We start from the raw sequence: 17,868 nt of genomic DNA on the forward strand, positions 1-17,868 counted from the left end.
ATCTTTCTATCTGTATAGAAATTTGTCTCATTTTAAAAATGTGTTCTCACTGTTCTCCAGTTACATATTTAACATACTTATTCAAATTTTTTTTAAAATCACACTAATTTCTGATGTGGTTTTGGTATCTGCAACCTCAAGAATTACTAGAGCAAAACATCCAGGGGTACCGTATTTTCAGATGGTATAAAGAATTACAGTAGAGCCTCAGAGTTACAAACACCAGAATTATGAACTAACCAGTTAACCACACACCTCATTTGGAACTGGAAGTATGCAATCAGGCAGCAGCAGAAACAAACAAAAAAAGAGCAAATACAGTACAGTACTGTGTTAAACCTAAACTATGAAAAAAATATATAAAGGGAAAGCAGCATTTTTCTTCTGCATTAGTAAAAATACCAGTAAATATACCAAAACCTGATTCACAAACACTGTTTTTCTCTTCTCTGAATGTGTGTATCACATGTCAGTGGTTTCTGTGTTAACTCTGCCTATTTTAAATGTGATACAATATACATATACTTCAAAGCTGTATCAAGTCAATGTTCAGTGTAAACTTTTGAAAGAACAACCATAATGTTTTGTTCAGAGTTATGAACAACCTCCTTTCCCAAGGTGTTCGCAACTAAGGTTCTACTGTAAATCTGTACTTCTACCAGTTGGTGAAATACTGTATCACAGCTGTGCAAATCAAGTCAGAAAATCACGTGGGAATAAAAGTCAGAATGACTGACTGATTTTTAAATGTCTGCTTCTCATAATCTGTAAGGGATAGAAACATCTCTCCAGACCAGTAGTAATGCTTTCTGGACTGGTAATTGTTTCCAAGCATCAGATCTTGACCAATGATCAGAAAAAAGGAAGAGGCAGAAAACCTGTTCACATACACATTTATAGATACATTCATTAGAACTGATTGCTGCAAAATGTGGATGATAATAGTTAAACCCTAATAGTTTTTTTATGATGTTTTAGTACAATAACTCTAGAAACTCAAGGTGAATTCATAAGGAAATACTATGCATTAAAATCCAAGTGCACTGTAAACTAAACCCTTCTCATTTCATTTCTCTTATGATTTCAGATAGAAAAAACCTTTTGAAATTCTGAGAATGAATAGTTTAAATGAATAATCTGTCATACTGTCTCCATTTTATTTTCATTCTATTTAACTGCTGCCCATTCACCTTGCCAATTACTGATGTTGAATATATTAAGTTTGACATTATCTCTTTCAGGAGGTAAAATACAAGTTAACATTACATCTTTATGTGTTCATAATGTGTACACTATGTTAATTCATGCCATTACAACAGTCATAGTTTAACACATTTGCACAAATGCAGGAAACTAGTACATGCAGCATTTTAATACAATTGTAAAGTATAACAATACAGATTTATGGTCCAATTAAAATATAAGGTTTGAATTTTAAACAGCTACCCACCTGGGTCTCCAAGGATTCATCCCCAAGTGTGGGTGCAAATAACTAACAGAAATGAACATACATTCAGGGACTTTAAAAAAAAATGTTTGAAGTGTTTATGTCATGGGGAAAAATAGTATGCTGTATAATTACTTGTTATACATTTAGTTGTGAGGATGGCAATGGACCAGATTCACCGATATGCTTTGTGCCACTCTAGCAAGACAAAGCAGCCATAAACTCAGCTTAACTCGTGGGTTAAATTAGGTTTACAGCTGCTTTATGTTACCAAAGCAGCCGAAGAGTAGCTGTGAATCTGGCCCATTATATTTAAGTAATGTATAAATGCTCTGTTAAATATTACACTGATATAAAGGAGAGGGAAGTCAGTACATTGGGTCTGGTTTTGCAGTGACTTACACCTCCCACACCAGGCAGTGACATGCGTCTCCCACACCTCTTTGAAAAGCTGTTATTGAGAGCTAATAGGTTTGGTGGAGCACAACAGAATTTAGGGAAAAGATAAAGGGGAGAGAAAAAAATTGATGTAGGGAAGAAAGTGGGAGAGAGAGAGAAAATAATTGGTTGGAAAGGGGGAAATAATTGTGTTTGGTGGAAGCGGATGTATGATTAGCCAAGGAGGAATGGTGAGTCAGTGGATTAATGACTGAGTGGCGGTAAGTGGTGATTGAGTGGGTCAGGGAATGAGTTATGGAGTTGTCAGTGTCTGAATGAGCTGACGTAGGGAGAAGGGGTGGTTGGATGTGGCAGGGCTCCCGGTGGGGGGGGGGAAGGAGGGGGGGGGAGTCAGGAATGAGAGGAAGGGTTGGATGGGGCAGCAGGGGGAAGTCAGGGGCAGGGGTTCTGGGGCAGTCAGGGGACAGGGAGTGGGAGGGTTGGATGGGGCAGGAGTCCCAGGGAGGGCCTCAGGGGGCGAGAAGCGGGGGATAGGGGGGTGAGGACCAGGCCACGCCTGGCTGTTTAGGTAGACACAGCCTCCCCTAACCGGCCCTCCATACAAATTTACAAAACCTGATGTGGCCCTCAGGCCAAAAAGTTTGCCCGCCCCTGGTGTAAGAGGACCATCAACACAATCTTTGTATAGGGTGACCAGACGTCCCGATAAAATGGGGAAGGTCCCGATTTTTAGTTCTTTGTCCCACGTCCCGACCAATGCACAGTCGGGACGCCATTTGTCCCAATATTGTGGCTTTGGCCACTCCAGCAGGTTTGGTTTTGTTTTTGCTTCAGCAACTTGGCTCCGGCCACTTCTTTTTTTTGTTTTTTTTTGCTTCCCCCATGTGTCCCAATATTTTGTTGGTTTCATCTGGTCACCCTATCTTTGTATCATATTGTTTCATCATGGCCCACTTAATTTTGATAATCTTTCTTGATGGATGGGGGAAGCATTCTTTCAGCCAGGGCTGACAGTTTCAGAACAGGCATTTTTACAGTTATAAAGTAAACCTTACATATTACCTTATAGCAAGGATACAGCCGTTACAAATAAGATTAATGCATGCAGCAACTGACAAGCATTTTATAGAGACTAATCACTTTAACACATCCATGCGAGTCTAACACCTATCTTGAACAATACTAACACAGGTGAACTGGTTTGGTTTCCAGCTATGAATTTGTCAGTGCTCAGCTGATGCTTACAGCCTGGGCAAGAACTGGCACCTGGTCTGCCAGCATCACAAGCCACATGGACTTTTATTCATATTGAATCAAACCACTGACATGACAGTGAATGTATGAGTGCAGGCAAGTTCAAACGCACCTAAAATATGTTACAATAGCTTAAGTGGTGTAACCAGCATCCTAGAGGCATCCAGGAATAGTTCAAAGGGAGAGTTACTAGACCTAGATTGGGAGGGCCAAGAGGAATGGGTATAGAATGGAAGAGGAGCCAGAAAAAGAAGGTATGTGAGGCAAAGAAGGGAGATATGAGCAAGTAATACAAGTGGTAGGAAGAACACCACACACACACACACACACACAGAGTGTTAAAAACTGTCCTAAAATGCAACAAGCAGCCAACAGCACCACACAATATCACCTCCCTCCTGCTTCACCATAATATGCCATAAAGATGGAGCAGCTGTCATTTCTCACTGCTTCCAATTGTCACCAACAATGAGAAACAGTGGAATGGTTGCCAGCACAGAGAGAAGGATGACAATACCAAGCTGCGTGTACTCGTATGTGTGAACTTACATTACATGGATCAGTAACAGAACAACTAGTGGTAAAAACACAGTCCAGCCACAAGTAGTAGTAGCACCCTTACTAGTCCCTACCCTCGAGTAAGGATATCAAAAGAGCAACATGGAATGCCCCAGGAAACAAAGCAACCATGAGTCTACCACATTTTGCAATTCACAGACAACTGACAGATCCGCTTGCCACGGGCTGGCTGTTAGCCAATGGCAAGCAGCACTCTGTCTGTCTGTCTTCCTATAACAGTGCACAACAATGTCTGACTGCTTCCCAAGAGATCACATTAGGGTAGTGATCTAATACTCCTTCCTGCTTCAGGCAAGTCAGTCAAGACTAGAGGGGGTTTTCTTAGTTGTTTTAACCTATTTCCTTCTCTTTCTCCTCCATCTGTTCCTACTATTTCTCTCCTCTCTCTTCCTGTAGATGTATAGGTCTGCTCTGCAGCACCCCTGACTGGTCCTTGTTAGCTCAGCAGCACCTGTCCTCTGTTTCCTTTCTCCCCAGGCATTTTAACATACAACCAGGGACAGAGTCACATAATAAACCCCTTCTCAGGACTAGTTTATTAGCACATAGTAATTATAAAACTGTCTGTTCCCATCTTCCCAGTGGGACAGACACAGTCTCTCTCCAGGCAACAGTCCCTCTTCCCTCTGGTATCTTAAATTGTCCAGAACCAAAACATAAGCCTCATCCATCGTCCCTTTAGAGCCATAAGGATACTCAGAACCCTTTTCCTCCCTAACTTTCAGGCTGGCTCCTTGAAGGTTTACTAAACTGCTTCTTTTAGGAGCTACGCAGCTTTCTAGAAGGCCTTCAGCCCCTGATCAAGCTCCAGTGCCCTCCTTTTAATCAAACAGGTAATTAAGGTCAGGTGTAATGGCATCAGCTCTCACTTAAGGGCCAGTCACCCCATAACACACCCCTTTTGCTTTCTCTTTTCTTTGGGTCACATCCTATTTTTAAGTGCAGCTGTGGGGAAGCGAAGTTGAAGGCAGTGAATCTGTAGTTATTCTTCTCTCCACCCACAAGGAGTTCCAAACCTTTGGTCCGGTTGCCAAGGAAGTACTGTCACCCACTCATGAATTTCATACTTGATGTTGACAGCTTTATAGTTCTTGGGGAACATAGTTGTCAAAGGACCTCATCGTCTCAATGAGAGAGTTGCCCGCTGAGGTAAGCAGGGCCAGTTACATGGAAGTCTTTGAAGATTAGCACCAAGATCTTGAATTTGTCCTGGTATTCCCTGAGAAGACAGTGTAATGAGCAAAGCATCTGGCTGATGGGCTTTTTACAGCTGGTCTTTCAGGTAGGCGGATTGCTGCCATCTGTACTAAATGAAGCTATTTTATTTTATATTTTTACATCTGTAGGCATAGTGAAGTGTGGTAGTCCAACCTAGAGATTACAAAGGCATCACTGTGGGCAGTTCCATATCTAATATAGTCTTCTGGCTAATTTTGGATGGAGGAAAGCATGTTCGCTACTCTCATTCTGTGTGTCCAACAGCAGCAAGGTGTCTAACAATACACCTATGCTCCACTCCAGTGTGACAATCTGAGGCCTTTGATGGAGGGTGAGATACTAGTTGCTAGATCTTCAAAGTGCTTTCTCTTCCCACAAACATGTTCTACTTGCCCACATTTCAGGTTCAGCCAGTTAGACAATGGTGCAAAGGGAAAAGGATGGGGCTCCTCTGCATATTACTGGCATTTGATACCATGGTGTCTTAGTTTCCCACAGCAGCTACATGTAGAGGTTAAAAGGATGTATACACCAAATGTCTGCTGCCACTCATGCCTTCCAGCCCTGTTCAGACACCTGCTTGTTCTGTTGCATGGCAATTATTTAAATCCTTCACACTAGAAATCTCCACCTCCACTCTGCAAACTGCTGGTTGCCTAATGTGTTATCAGAACAGTCACTTACACCCTACTGACACCTCCTGAGCCAAGTTCTTCATTACTTACCTGATCCAATGTCCACTAGAGTCACTGGCATCTTTTTTTCCATTGACTCCTATGGACTTTGGATCAGGCCTTGGCTGTATGAAAGGAGGGAAGAACAGAGGTGGCTTTAAGCTACATTTATGCCCTGTGAATTCTGACCTGAGTCGGGCTTCATATGAGTTCAGGGTCCACTAGTGCAGATCTCATTGCAGGAGCAGGGGGGGGCCTAAGCTCTGTCTTATTTTGGAGGGTTTGGGGGGAATAAGAGTATAGTATAAATCATAAGCCACTGTCCCATTCCTTTAAGCAAATTTCTTTATGATATCATCTCCAGTATTTCCTATAACAATGAGTAATTTCTTTGAAATGCCTTTAAGTATGGTTTTCAGAGTAGCAGCCGTGTTAGTCTGTATTCGCAAAAAGAAAAGGAGTACTTGTGGCACCTTAGAGACTAACAAATTTATTTGTGCATAAGCTTTATTGAGCTACAGCTCACCTCATCGATGAAGTGAGCTGTAGCTCATGAAAGCTTATGCTCAAATAAATTTGTTAGTCTCTAAGGTGCAACAAGTACTCCTTTTCTTTTTAAGTACAGTGAAATTGTTTCCTTGTGTATTTTCTTTGATAAGACACATTGTGTAGGAAAATTCAAAATGTCAGATCCAGATTTTCTCATTTCTTTTCAAACAGTAATAGAAGTATGCTATAGTTATTTCTAAGCGATTATGTTATTTATGACAAAGCTTATCTAAGAACCCACTTGTGACATGATAGCAGCTAAACGCATTCGTCATCAACATGGCAATAGATGGAAATAACGTAGGCAACAGCTGTTGTCTTTCAGACCATATATAGTCTGTAAGTAATAGCAAGAAATACCAAACATTTTAGCTAGGGCTGAACAGCTCTGTTCGGAAAAAAATTATCACACATCCACAAGAGTCATTATCCTAGTGATAATTCTATTTTAAAAATAATTAAATATCAGCTCAAACCGAGTTTAAATTCAAACTGTAGTTTGATACTTACAATCTAAATTGTTAAAGAAAAAAAAGGAGTAGTTCAACGTATGCAAGTCAGTTTTTTTCTTGAACAATAATAGACTCACAAAATCCTGTATGAGTCAGAAGATGCTGTTTGTAATGTGGAATATTTGAAATCTTGTGATGAGGCTCATGTTTAAAGTGCTTGCATTTGGCTATAGGAGATACACATTATTTTAAAATGTATTTTACAGGAGCGTCTTTTAACAGACTTCCTCCAAAAAACAACAACACTGCAGTTCTTTATGGCAGCTGTTAAACCAGGGGAACTCAGACCAGTCCATAGACCACTACTAGCCTACTAAACCATTTCTTGTGATTCATAAAACAAAACATTTGAAATCCAAAAGTAGGAAATGTGGGGTATTTTGGGGAAAATGTTGTTCTTTAGAAGCAACTCTCTCAAAAAGCAGTTTACTCATGAAAGTTGGAGAATGTCTTGGTGAAGTGATCAACTACAGGTCCATAAATCTCAAGCTTAATCTTAAACCTATTCATGCAGTTTCATTGTGGCCAAAAGCAGTAGCCATTATCTGTTTCTACTGTCCAGGTAGCCAAAGAAGGTGAGTAACAAATTGCAGATAGTCCCTCAATAAAGAGATTTTATAATCTGTGGCCTTTCTTCTGATGGTTTCTTCCACTCCAAAAATAAAAAGTAATACCCTTGCTCCCTTGAAATAAATGGCAAAATGCAATTGATCATCATTTCAATGGGACCAATCAGCAAGAACACATCGCGCCTCAGCCTCTATAGATACTAGGTTAGTCATTGAGTAGCACCAGATGAATCAGGTAAAATGGAAATACAACCTTCCAAATCTTCTCACTCCCCAAGAAAGGAAGACTAGAGACAGGGCAGTAACAGGAGCAAGCATCATCTTGAGAATAAGCCTATCACTTCTCTAAGAATGACCCTTGAAGCATTAATGAACTCCAAAGGTGAATCCAGCACCTCTATGCTGGTCTTCGTCAGTCAAAAGAAACCAGGATCAGACTCATGTGTCACAATTCACAAATTCCTCAGCACTTACAGAACCTTATTGAGTGACATCAGCTGAAATGCAAGCAGATGAGAGACTGTATTTGTACCTTCTTGCTGTTGGTCTGCAAACAAGGGACAGATAAATTAGCTCAGTCCAAATCCAAGTTATCCAGATAATTTTAAAATTCCAGTACGATCACCAAATAGAAACTGAAGCTAGTTGCAGACACCTTATAATTTATGAAAAGGCACACAAATAAATTACTTGGCTGTTACCATAAAAAATGATGCCCAGAGAAAATTAAAAAGTGTATGCTGTGACATACATGATGTGCCCCCACCTACATAGCTTATCAGGATTTATGATGTACATCTTCCAAAGTCACTAAAGTAAATAACATAAGACATCTAACAGCAGCAAAATGTGACATGAATAATAGGCAATGAAGTTATGATTTAAGTGGCATACTACAAGTTAAACCCAATATACAGCTGCAAAGAACTAAAAATGTTTGCAATGTTAACAAACTGGCACATATTGTACTGTAGTTCGGCTCCTTAATATTAACTTGAACAGTTCAACAAATCCTTGGAGGAAAATTGCCTGTGAGCACTTAATTTGCCATTGTATAATGATAGACGATAACATTGAATTAACTTTCTTTTAAAATGTATGAGGTTATCTACTTTATGTATTTATTTTGTAGTCATCTCTGGTCTTGGCTCAGAGTCAATAAATAAATTCAAAGTCTGAAATATTTCTATATTATCTTTGTATAAAAGTCAATAAAACTATGTTTTCTTATCTTGTGTCACATGACTGGACTTGATGGACTAAAATTTTAAGAGTGCTCCATAATGAGTGATTTAAAAAAAGGGGGGGGCCTCAGCTGAGTATGTGTGACAGTTAATAATATCTGACATTCATCCTTTCAAGCCAAAAGTTCATAAACATTCCTCACAAGTTCTGAAATGCAGCCATTCCTCGAGTAGAAGGAGGCAAGTAACCAGTGACCGCTACTCTGCATAGTGGAGGCTTGGAAAGTATTGGCCAAGCATAACAAGGCAAATCCCCTATTCCTAGTCTTTCATGTCCACAAAGAGCAGATAAGACTGATTTTTAAATTTTCATCTAAAAGATTTAAGCCCTGATTCAGGAAAGCATCCCTATTCAAGGGCAAACACTTAAGCACATGCTTATAGTTCAACATACACTTAAGTCCCACTGAACTCAATGGGTGAAACCCGGGCTTTGTTGAAATCAATGGCAAAACTCCCCTTAATTTCAACAAGTCAGGATTTCACCTAGGGTGTTTATGAGCTTTTCTGAATTGGAGCCCATGGCTCCTCAGAAAAGGTCAAAGATGACTTTTTGGGAATAAAAAATTGTTATTCCAGAGGTAAAGTATCCCAAAGCTTGAAGCTTAGCACATTCAGGGTATGTCCACACTGCAGTCCGAGGAGTGATTGCAGCACAGGTAGACATGCCTACGCTAGCTTCACCCATGCTAGCATGACTAAAACTAGCAGTGTAGATGCAGCAGCCGAGGTTTTGGCATGGGCTACCAAGGTGCATGTGTACTTAGCGTTCACAGAATATCTGCACAGCCTGTTCCGAAGCTCATGCCACCACTTCTACACTGCTATTTTTAGCCATGATAGCATTGGGTGAAGCTAAGATAGGTACATCTACTGATGCTACAGTCACACGTTGGACTGCACTGTAGACATATCCTGGAGGGGAATGTCTTAGGGTATGTTAAGACTGTTTTAACTAGACCTATTTCTTTCTGCTTTTATATAGCTTGTTTGTAAATTGCCAGCTGTATGGCTATTGCAATAAGCATGGTGTGCCACTGATACGTTTGGTAATTATGTCTGTCTACAGGACTGTTTAGATCATAAGTTCAATGGCTATATAAATTACCTTTAACATATATTTGAAAAATATGTAAAGTGGAATAGAATAGCTTGTGAAATGTTCTCTCTAAAAATTAAATACACAAATTAGCAGAACAGCTAACTGGAATGGAGAGACACTGGTATCAAAGTGGCTTTTAAGAAATTCATGCACACTAAAACAAAAAAAAAAACCAAACATGCTGTAGAGCTAGAGAATTGCTGCAATCAATAATGGACCTTATTCTGCCATGACTTATACTCTATGCAACCTTACAGAATTTAGTGGGGGTTATCTGAGAGATAACCCACAGAAGAATTTTATTCAGTATGTAGCAAAGGACAGAATATTAGCTTGTATGACAACTTTTTATTTTTCTCTCTAAAGAGGTCAATGCTAAGTTACTGTCTGACTTCCAAATTACTTTTTAAAAATGTGCCAAATACTACTTTTATTTACACATAACATCACTAAGTTGCCCCTCTGCAAGTGAATAGAATTTGGCCCATCTTTTTTCACATTAGTGGGACCTACTTGACCCTTTAGGGAGTTAAAACTCTACTGCACTGAGAGTCTATCAGTCTGATCTTATGTACATGTTCAGTGTTATGGTTGAGCTCCTGACTGCTCTGTATCACTCTTCTTGGTCTCACTCCACAATGCAACCTAAAACTAACATCTGAGTACGCAGACCTCAGTGAACTCTGTTCATCTATTTACCATAAAAATAACCCATTTTCCAATTAAATGTGAGCAACCCTAAATATTACACAAAATCAGATGTATGTGACTAGAGAGGTGCTAAACTCAACAGTGCATTGACATGAGGTTCAGTGCACATGAATGCAAAAACTAAAAACACCTCAGCTGAAACAGTCAAGATTTACTTGGTTTTATGTCAGAAACTATGCAAACCCGACAATTTTTGTATGGGATCCACTTAAATCTATAATTTTCCCTTAACACCTCTTCCCCTAGCCTCAGCAGGTAGAGAGAGAAAAAAACCAGAATCCTAAACCTCAGAAGAGCCAATGGGAAGAAGACTGCAGCGAGAGCTCCCTTTCCAGTCCTGAACTTTTCAGGGAATGTTTGACTGGTCAGGCTTTTCTATACTGGCTCATGAAAGGGACTGGGAAGTCCTTCCACCCCAAACCCACCAAGCAAACATCCTCATTCTTTAGCAGCAAGAGAAAAGAATACACAAACTTCAGAGTGAGCCATATAATTATTTTCTTCCAAATAAGATAATGAGAAATTGGTTCCTTACATTCATCTCTGTTAATTTAACCAGAGTCAGTCTGATCAAAGCATGACCATCTCTTACATTATTTTAAGCAAGCTGTAAGATCACATGTTCATTTCAATTAATTATAGAATCAAGAAAGGTAATGAGAGGAGAGACGACTGACAGCACAGCAAATACAGGAAACAGATCCTTCAAAACAAAAAGGTGCAACTGGTTCCTGAGAGATTTATATAGATGGATTCTCCACAGGTGGAATATGCATGACTTTCACAGAGGCGACACAAGTTAAACAAGTATTGTTTTGTTGTATAACACTTAGTGACAAAAATAGCAGAGGAGATTTTCCAAGGCACAAATGGCTGTTAGGCACACAATTCCCTCTGTGCCTTTGAAAATCCCAGCCAACAAAATGAATGAATGAATGGTGTCAGTTGGGTAAAACCTTGTTATGGGTTGAGTTAATATAGGTGCGAACTCACTCTTCAGTTAATGTAACTATAAGGATAAGCCCCTATCTGAAACAAAAAGGAGTATGAGAATCTGCCCTGAAGCTTTTGCTGAGTATTGTTGTGGGTGGGTGTAGATACAGGTACCTAGGAATACAGAACAGACAAAAATCTGGAAGAAACTGCGGGTACGTCTACACATAAAACCACTAAAACAGCGCAGCTGTGCCTCTGTAGCCCTTCAGTGAAGACACTACCTACGCCAATGGAGAATTCTCCCGTCGACATAGCACGGTCTACATCCGGGATTATGTTGATTTAACTGCATTGCTCATGGGCATGAATACCGACCGAATAGTCTGTCTGTGTTTCTGGCCTAGTCTACACCTAGACAGCTGGAAGAAGCAGCTGAATGCATGGTGTTCACCCTGGAAGAAACCTGTGGAGAGGTTTTAGAGTCAGAGGTGTAGGCTGAAAAATATGCCCTTGGTGCTGCAAGCAAAAGAATCTGTTTCTTGCTATTTGATTCCTTTTAATTCAGAGACACAGAACTTCATACATTCTTTGTAAATAAACAAAACTGCATCAAAGAAATACCTGGCTATCACCAATTTCTGCTCCCATCTGGAATACACCTAAGGCCCCAAACTGACTGTGGTCAATAAAAGGGGCAACATTACTGGTTTTGAGCAAATAAAATTTAATTTAAGCTCGAAACTAGGTGAAGGTTTCTAACCATCAGAGGAGTGAAATTCTGGAACAGCCTTCCAAGGGGAGCAGTGGGGGGCCAAAAAAAAAAACCTGGCTTAAAGACTCAGCGTGATAAGTTATGGATGAAATTGCCTACAATGGCATGTGGCCCATCGGTGACTGCCAGTAGCAAAAATCACCAATGGCCAGAGACGGGACACTAGATGGAGAAGGCTCCAAGCTACCTGGAAAAGAATTCTCTGTAGTATCTGCCTGGTGGGTCTTGCCCACATGGGTCTAACGTCAGGGTCTAACGGATTGCCATATTTGGGGTTGGGAAGGAATTTTCCCCTGGGTCACATTGGCAGAGACCATGGGTGAGTTTTGCCTTCCTCTGCAGCAGGACCAGCCCACAACATTTTGGCACCTGAGGCGGGGAGCTCAAATGACGCCCCTATGCCCCATCGCTTGGGCCAAAACTTTGAAAGGTCTCAGTTCTGCCTTCTTCCTGTTCTACTCCTCTCATGGTACTGCTCTGCTACCTACCCCAATAAAGGAGAACTAATAACTTAAAATGCCTTGTTCAAAAATTTTAAGTAACACTTAACTTTCAAACACCTGAACAGCAAATGTAACTTTTCTTGTCTGCACAGTACACACTGGCATTTTTATCTGTTTGAATAATCAAAGTGGTGTTTTCCATGCCTTCTTGGCTGCAAAAGTTTGAACTGCTTCCTGAAGGTCCACAATCTGGGCCAGCTCCTGCTCTAGTGAGATGGTTGCAAGGCCAACCAGCCTCTCCTGTGTCATTGTGGAGCATAGATGTGTTTTTATTAGTTGCCAGTGGAGAACGCAGCTTCTCCAAGCTGAAGTTGTTACAGGAAGTGTTAGAAGTATGCGCAAAGCAACAAAAGCATTTGGAAAGAGGGTGGTCATCTTATTTGTGCACATATATTCCAGAACAGCCTTTGGAGTTGATCCTGCTGAAATGTATCTTGAAAGGGCTTTCAGTTCATCACCTAAATCACTCGCATCAATATTGCGCATGTCATCATGTCTCAACACTGTCTCTAATGCCCTGCATTGCTGGTGTAGGTCTTCTTCAGGTATAGTGAGGAGTTTTGGAACATCATACAACATCCCAAATATACTGCTGTGTTCCTTGAGCTGCATGAAACATTCTTCAAATGACTGTATTGCACAATCTAGCACCGGGTTAAAGAATTCAACTTTGAATTGTTGTTTGGAGTCTCTTATGGGATTATCCCGTGCCTCGTAATCAAAATGTCTTCTTCTTCGGTGACTCTTGTATTCTTGAACGGGTGGGAAAATAGCTTTGTCTAGTCGTTCCATTGCTCCAGATAGATCAAGGTCAACACCTTGGAGACTCTTGCTTACAACATTTATTTCAAACAGCATGTCATGCCACAACATAAGCCACACAGAAATTTGAAGTTATGTATGTTTCTGGTGATTCCATTTTCCTTTTCCACTGTTCTCCCATGATCAGTTCCTGTCATAGCATTATCCTCCATAATGGCAACTATGGCATCATCTATCTTCCCAATTTGGTGTTTGATAGGGTTTATTGCCTCCACTCGACTTTCCCACCATGTGGCACTGAGTGGTTTCAGTGCCAGAGAGGATGTTCCCAGATGTTGCTTCAAAATTTGCCATCGATGAGTTGATGCAGAGAAAAATACATAGATGCTTTGAATTACGTTAAAAAATTCAGCAGCCTCACTAGAAGCTGATGCTGCATCACTGACCACCAAGTTCAATGAATGAGAACTGCATGGGACAAAAAAAAGCTCGAGGGTTTAACTCTCGCATCAGTGTCTGCATTCCTATGTTCTTTCCTTTCTCATGTTGGCACCATTATTGTAGACCTGACCTCTCATGTCAGCTATCGCAATTCCTGTATCTTCCAGCTTTTTAAGAAGCACATTTGTCATGCCAGCTCCTGTAGTATCATCAATGTCAATAGAGCATTTTCTAGGCTTTGACAGTCACTATTGCAGGGACATTTTCATTAAGCTCTGTTGTTGTTACAAAATGCACCATTTAAAGTCTTTTGTTCCATACAGCTGTCGTCAGGCGTGCAGTCCAGAATAATAGAGTAATATCTTTCTGACTTCAGATCTGCCACAATCTTCTGTTTGAATTTTGTTGCCAGTAACTGTATTATCTCATTTTGAATTGTTTTTCCAAGGTAGTGGTGTGTGTACATTTCTTGGGTGGTGACTCTTCTTAGATGATCCTGGAGTACAGCATCAAACTCAGCCATCACCACCACAATTTTAAGGAAGTTCCCATTGTTTGGCACATACAGCTGATCTGAAGTGCCACACAGTGCTAGGTTTTGAGTAGCAAGCATTCTCACAATGGCAATGAGCCTTTTCAGAACGTTTTACCAGTAAAGAGACTCTAATGCAATCTTCTCTTGATGTTGATCATCTATGGTGGCCTTTAACCTCAGTGTCATCTCAAGTTCTTTCCACCTATGGAATGCTCTCTGGTGATTTGCTGCCTTCTCATGGCATGCCAGATTTCTAGCCACATTTTTCCAGTCCTTTGTTCCTGTAGAACCCAATGTAGCTGGAACATTACACTGGAAAAGTTTGCAACAAAAACAGTGTGCAGCATTCTGGGGTTTTTTAGTACGTAAGCCATGGCCTCTCCACTTTGTCACCACTGGGGATTTCACGCCAGTAATGTGCTGGATGGAAACTTCTATTTTCATTGTCTTAGGGGAACATGAAGTTTTTCACTTGCTGTGGCCCATGCAATACAAGGAAGTCCCTCAGGCTACTGCTCAGGTGGGTCTACAGACCTGGATCATCTAGGCTTAAAGAACTAAATTCAGCAGCAGCTGTTTCTTGCACTTCCACCACACTCTTCTCTGATCTACACTTTTCTTCAGGAATGTGCATGGTTACATCCATTTGAGATGGAGATATGGATGCTGCAGTAGCTGCAAGGTCACTTGCACTCTGATGAACTGGAAGATCAGCCATCTCCTCACCACTCACATCCTCACGGGGGCCGGAAAGCTCACCCTGAACATTTGTGTCTATGTATCTCAGGAGAGCTCCATCCTGCTTAGATAGAAAAGCTTCCTTTACTTTCTTTCGTTTTCTGGATGCTGCCCCACAGGGGCGTTTTCTTCTTTCACTCGTGACTGCTGTTCTGTGCCAGCTATAGGGGCTCTCAACACTCAATTGAAGGGGACAAATAAGCAGGCTGGTAGCAGGGCCTGAGTGAGGGAAGATATCAGCCTCTTAACTGCCTAACTGGCTACTACTACTTCAGTTGACTGCCTGTTCTCCTCAGGTGGGTTACGGGAAGCAGCAAGAAACAGGAAGCTCCCTGAGAAGCTGGTATTAATCTGTCCAGGCTCCTAAGGGTGCTAGAGAGGTACACAAGAGGCTCTTCCTCCTCTCTCTCCCTGCAGCTCCTGCTGCTTTCTCTTATTCTCTCTCACCTTTTCTCCTGCCTACCTGCTATGTCTCTTGTGCCCTCCTTCCTCCAGCACAGCACTCCATCTCTGTGCATCTAGAGCAGAGAGAATACATATGCACCAGTAGCAGACACAATTTTCTACACTTTGGGTCCTAATGGCGCCCCCCCTACAATCTGGCACCTGAGGTGGCCACCTCATTTCGCCTCATGGTAAGCTTCTCATGGTTCGCAGTATGGGGCACAAGTCACTTGCAGGTTTAAATTAGTATGAATGGTGAATTCTCTGTAACTTGAAACCTTTAAATCATTATTTGAGGTCTTCAGTGACTCAGCCAGAAGTAAGGAATCTATTTCAGGAGTGGGTGAGATTCTGTAGCCTGCAACCTGCAGGAGGTCAGACTAGAGGATCACAACGGTCCCTTCTCACCTTAAGTGTATTAAAGACTAATGACATCACATTAAGACTACAGAATCTCTATTAAACTATATAACATGTTTTTGAGTACAGAATTTGTAGAAATCGTTCATCCTTTTATATAAGATTAGATTTTTTTTAAAATTGACATCTTCGATTCTGCAGTATCTACAAACAGCATCTACTGGATAATCTTCAACCTGGTGAGTGCTAAACTCATCTCAGAACAACAAAACCAAAGAAGCAAGGACATTATTTCACCACAATGATATACTTTGTATTTTAAATAAACTTCAGTGAATGCGTTTTAGAGATAGACACACTAACAAAAATTATATGTATAAATGAATTCCTTAAGGCACCTGGTTTATCCACAGTGGGTACTGTACTTACTCTCTTTACGAACATCATTAAGTGCTGCATTAAGTTCCTTTTTAAATACAATGGCTTCCTTAGCAATTTTCTCCCCTTTCTCCAGTAGATTCCAAGTGGCTTTTTCCACCGAAGCTAGGAGGACACGGGATCTTTTGGAACATCCTTTTTTCTTATTAGAAGGGGTTTGTGGACAATTCACTAATGTGGTAACCTAAAATTTAAAAATAAATAAATGAGTGTCTTAAATTCTGCAGCCAATAGACTAATATTGCTTTTAGTTATTTAAAATTAACAATAAAATAATGGACACCCCTAGGAGTGAGCAATAAAATTGCAGGTACTTCAAAAACAGAGCCACATCCAACAAGATATTGTCAGACTGGACAATTTTTTATCATCTCCGTGTCTGACTTTTGAAATTCTCCCAGATATATTACCTTCATTTCATAGGGTTGAAAACAAAGCAGGTAGAATCCCATTGTTGCCACTCTGACCCATCATATTACCATTGCTCTAAAATTCTTACGCTGTTTCCTATAAAATGTCATAATGACAAACATTTAAAAAGTGTATTTACAAAATCCTCAGTAACAGCATAACTCTCAGTTTCACTTCCATTGCTCCCACAATCCCTTTTGGCTACTCCCCCTACCATCGCACAAGCAGGGACAGAAGGAGTGTCCCCAGTATGCAATGGGTGCAGACCCATCTCTCCAAATTCTTCCCCTAATGTGGGGCAGAATCAGGGGACAGAATTTAGCCCAGAAGAATTCAATGTTTTTGCAAATCATTTAAGATGTGCAGAATGTTTGTTTGGAATTTAGGTTAAAGCATAATCATCCAAACTGTTTTTAAATCATGCATTTTAACGAGCATAAGCAAGCTATTTTTATGTAGCTTCCCACTCTACATTCCTCATCTATTGAACACAACCTCCACACTCCATCATACATTTTTCTAACAAAGTATTTCCTGATGCATTGCAAAGGCTGTCACACTAATAGTGCATTTTAAAGAGATTTTTTTTTTAAAGGGGAAGTATCAGGGCCAGCTCTACCCCCACAAGCAGCACGCCGAATTGCCGCCACTGCCTGAGCGGCGGAAGAGATAGAAGCTGTCGCCGATTTGCTGCCTAAGGCAGCTGAAGAGAGAGGCTGCCGCAGAATTGCCGCTGCTGCAGAAACGCCCTAACGGCGCACGGACTCCGCCCCTTGCAGATTGCCGCCCCAAACGCCTGCTTGGAACGCTGGTGCCTGGAGCCGGCCCTGGGAAGTATTGTCGATTTAACAACTATCAAAAGAAATTTTCATTAATGATGTTTTGAATTCTTTATTATTCTTCTAGTTTGTTATGCTGTGCCAGCAGGTCTTTAGTATAGTTTAAAATTCAAGTTCAACTCTAATCTCTGAGTTAAAGGAGTACATTTTATATGTATAGAATTACTTCATGTTTAATAAATGCCATTCCAGTCACCTGCAATCACCTTGTTTCTTTGTGCATTGGGGAATTGGCAACATGATTGCACAAGTAGAGCAAAAGGAGCATACACATATCCTATTCCAACAGGCAAACTCATGGAATTCAGGTTTTAGAATGGTAGCCGTGTTAGTCTGTATCCGCAAAAAGAACGAGTACTTGTGGCACCTTAGAGACTAACAAATTTATTTGAGCATAAGCTTTCGTGGGCTAAAGCCCACTTCATCAGATG

The 17,868-nt window shown here is 40.8% G+C and overlaps 1 protein-coding gene across 1 annotated transcript in view; it reads right to left on the reverse strand.

Annotated features, from left to right (window-relative positions):
* CTNNA3 (catenin alpha 3) overlaps positions 1 to 17,868 on the reverse strand; it is a 917,365-nt gene that overhangs the window by 889,887 nt on the left and 9,610 nt on the right. The window contains exon 2 of the mRNA XM_073353443.1: positions 16,179 to 16,371. Coding sequence (XP_073209544.1) covers positions 16,179 to 16,371 — 193 coding nt within the window. The remainder of the gene's footprint in view (positions 1 to 16,178; positions 16,372 to 17,868) is intronic.

The sequence above is a fragment of the Lepidochelys kempii genome, chromosome 7 (assembly GCF_965140285.1).
Source record: "Lepidochelys kempii isolate rLepKem1 chromosome 7, rLepKem1.hap1, whole genome shotgun sequence".
Taxonomy (NCBI): Eukaryota; Metazoa; Chordata; order Testudines; family Cheloniidae; genus Lepidochelys; species Lepidochelys kempii.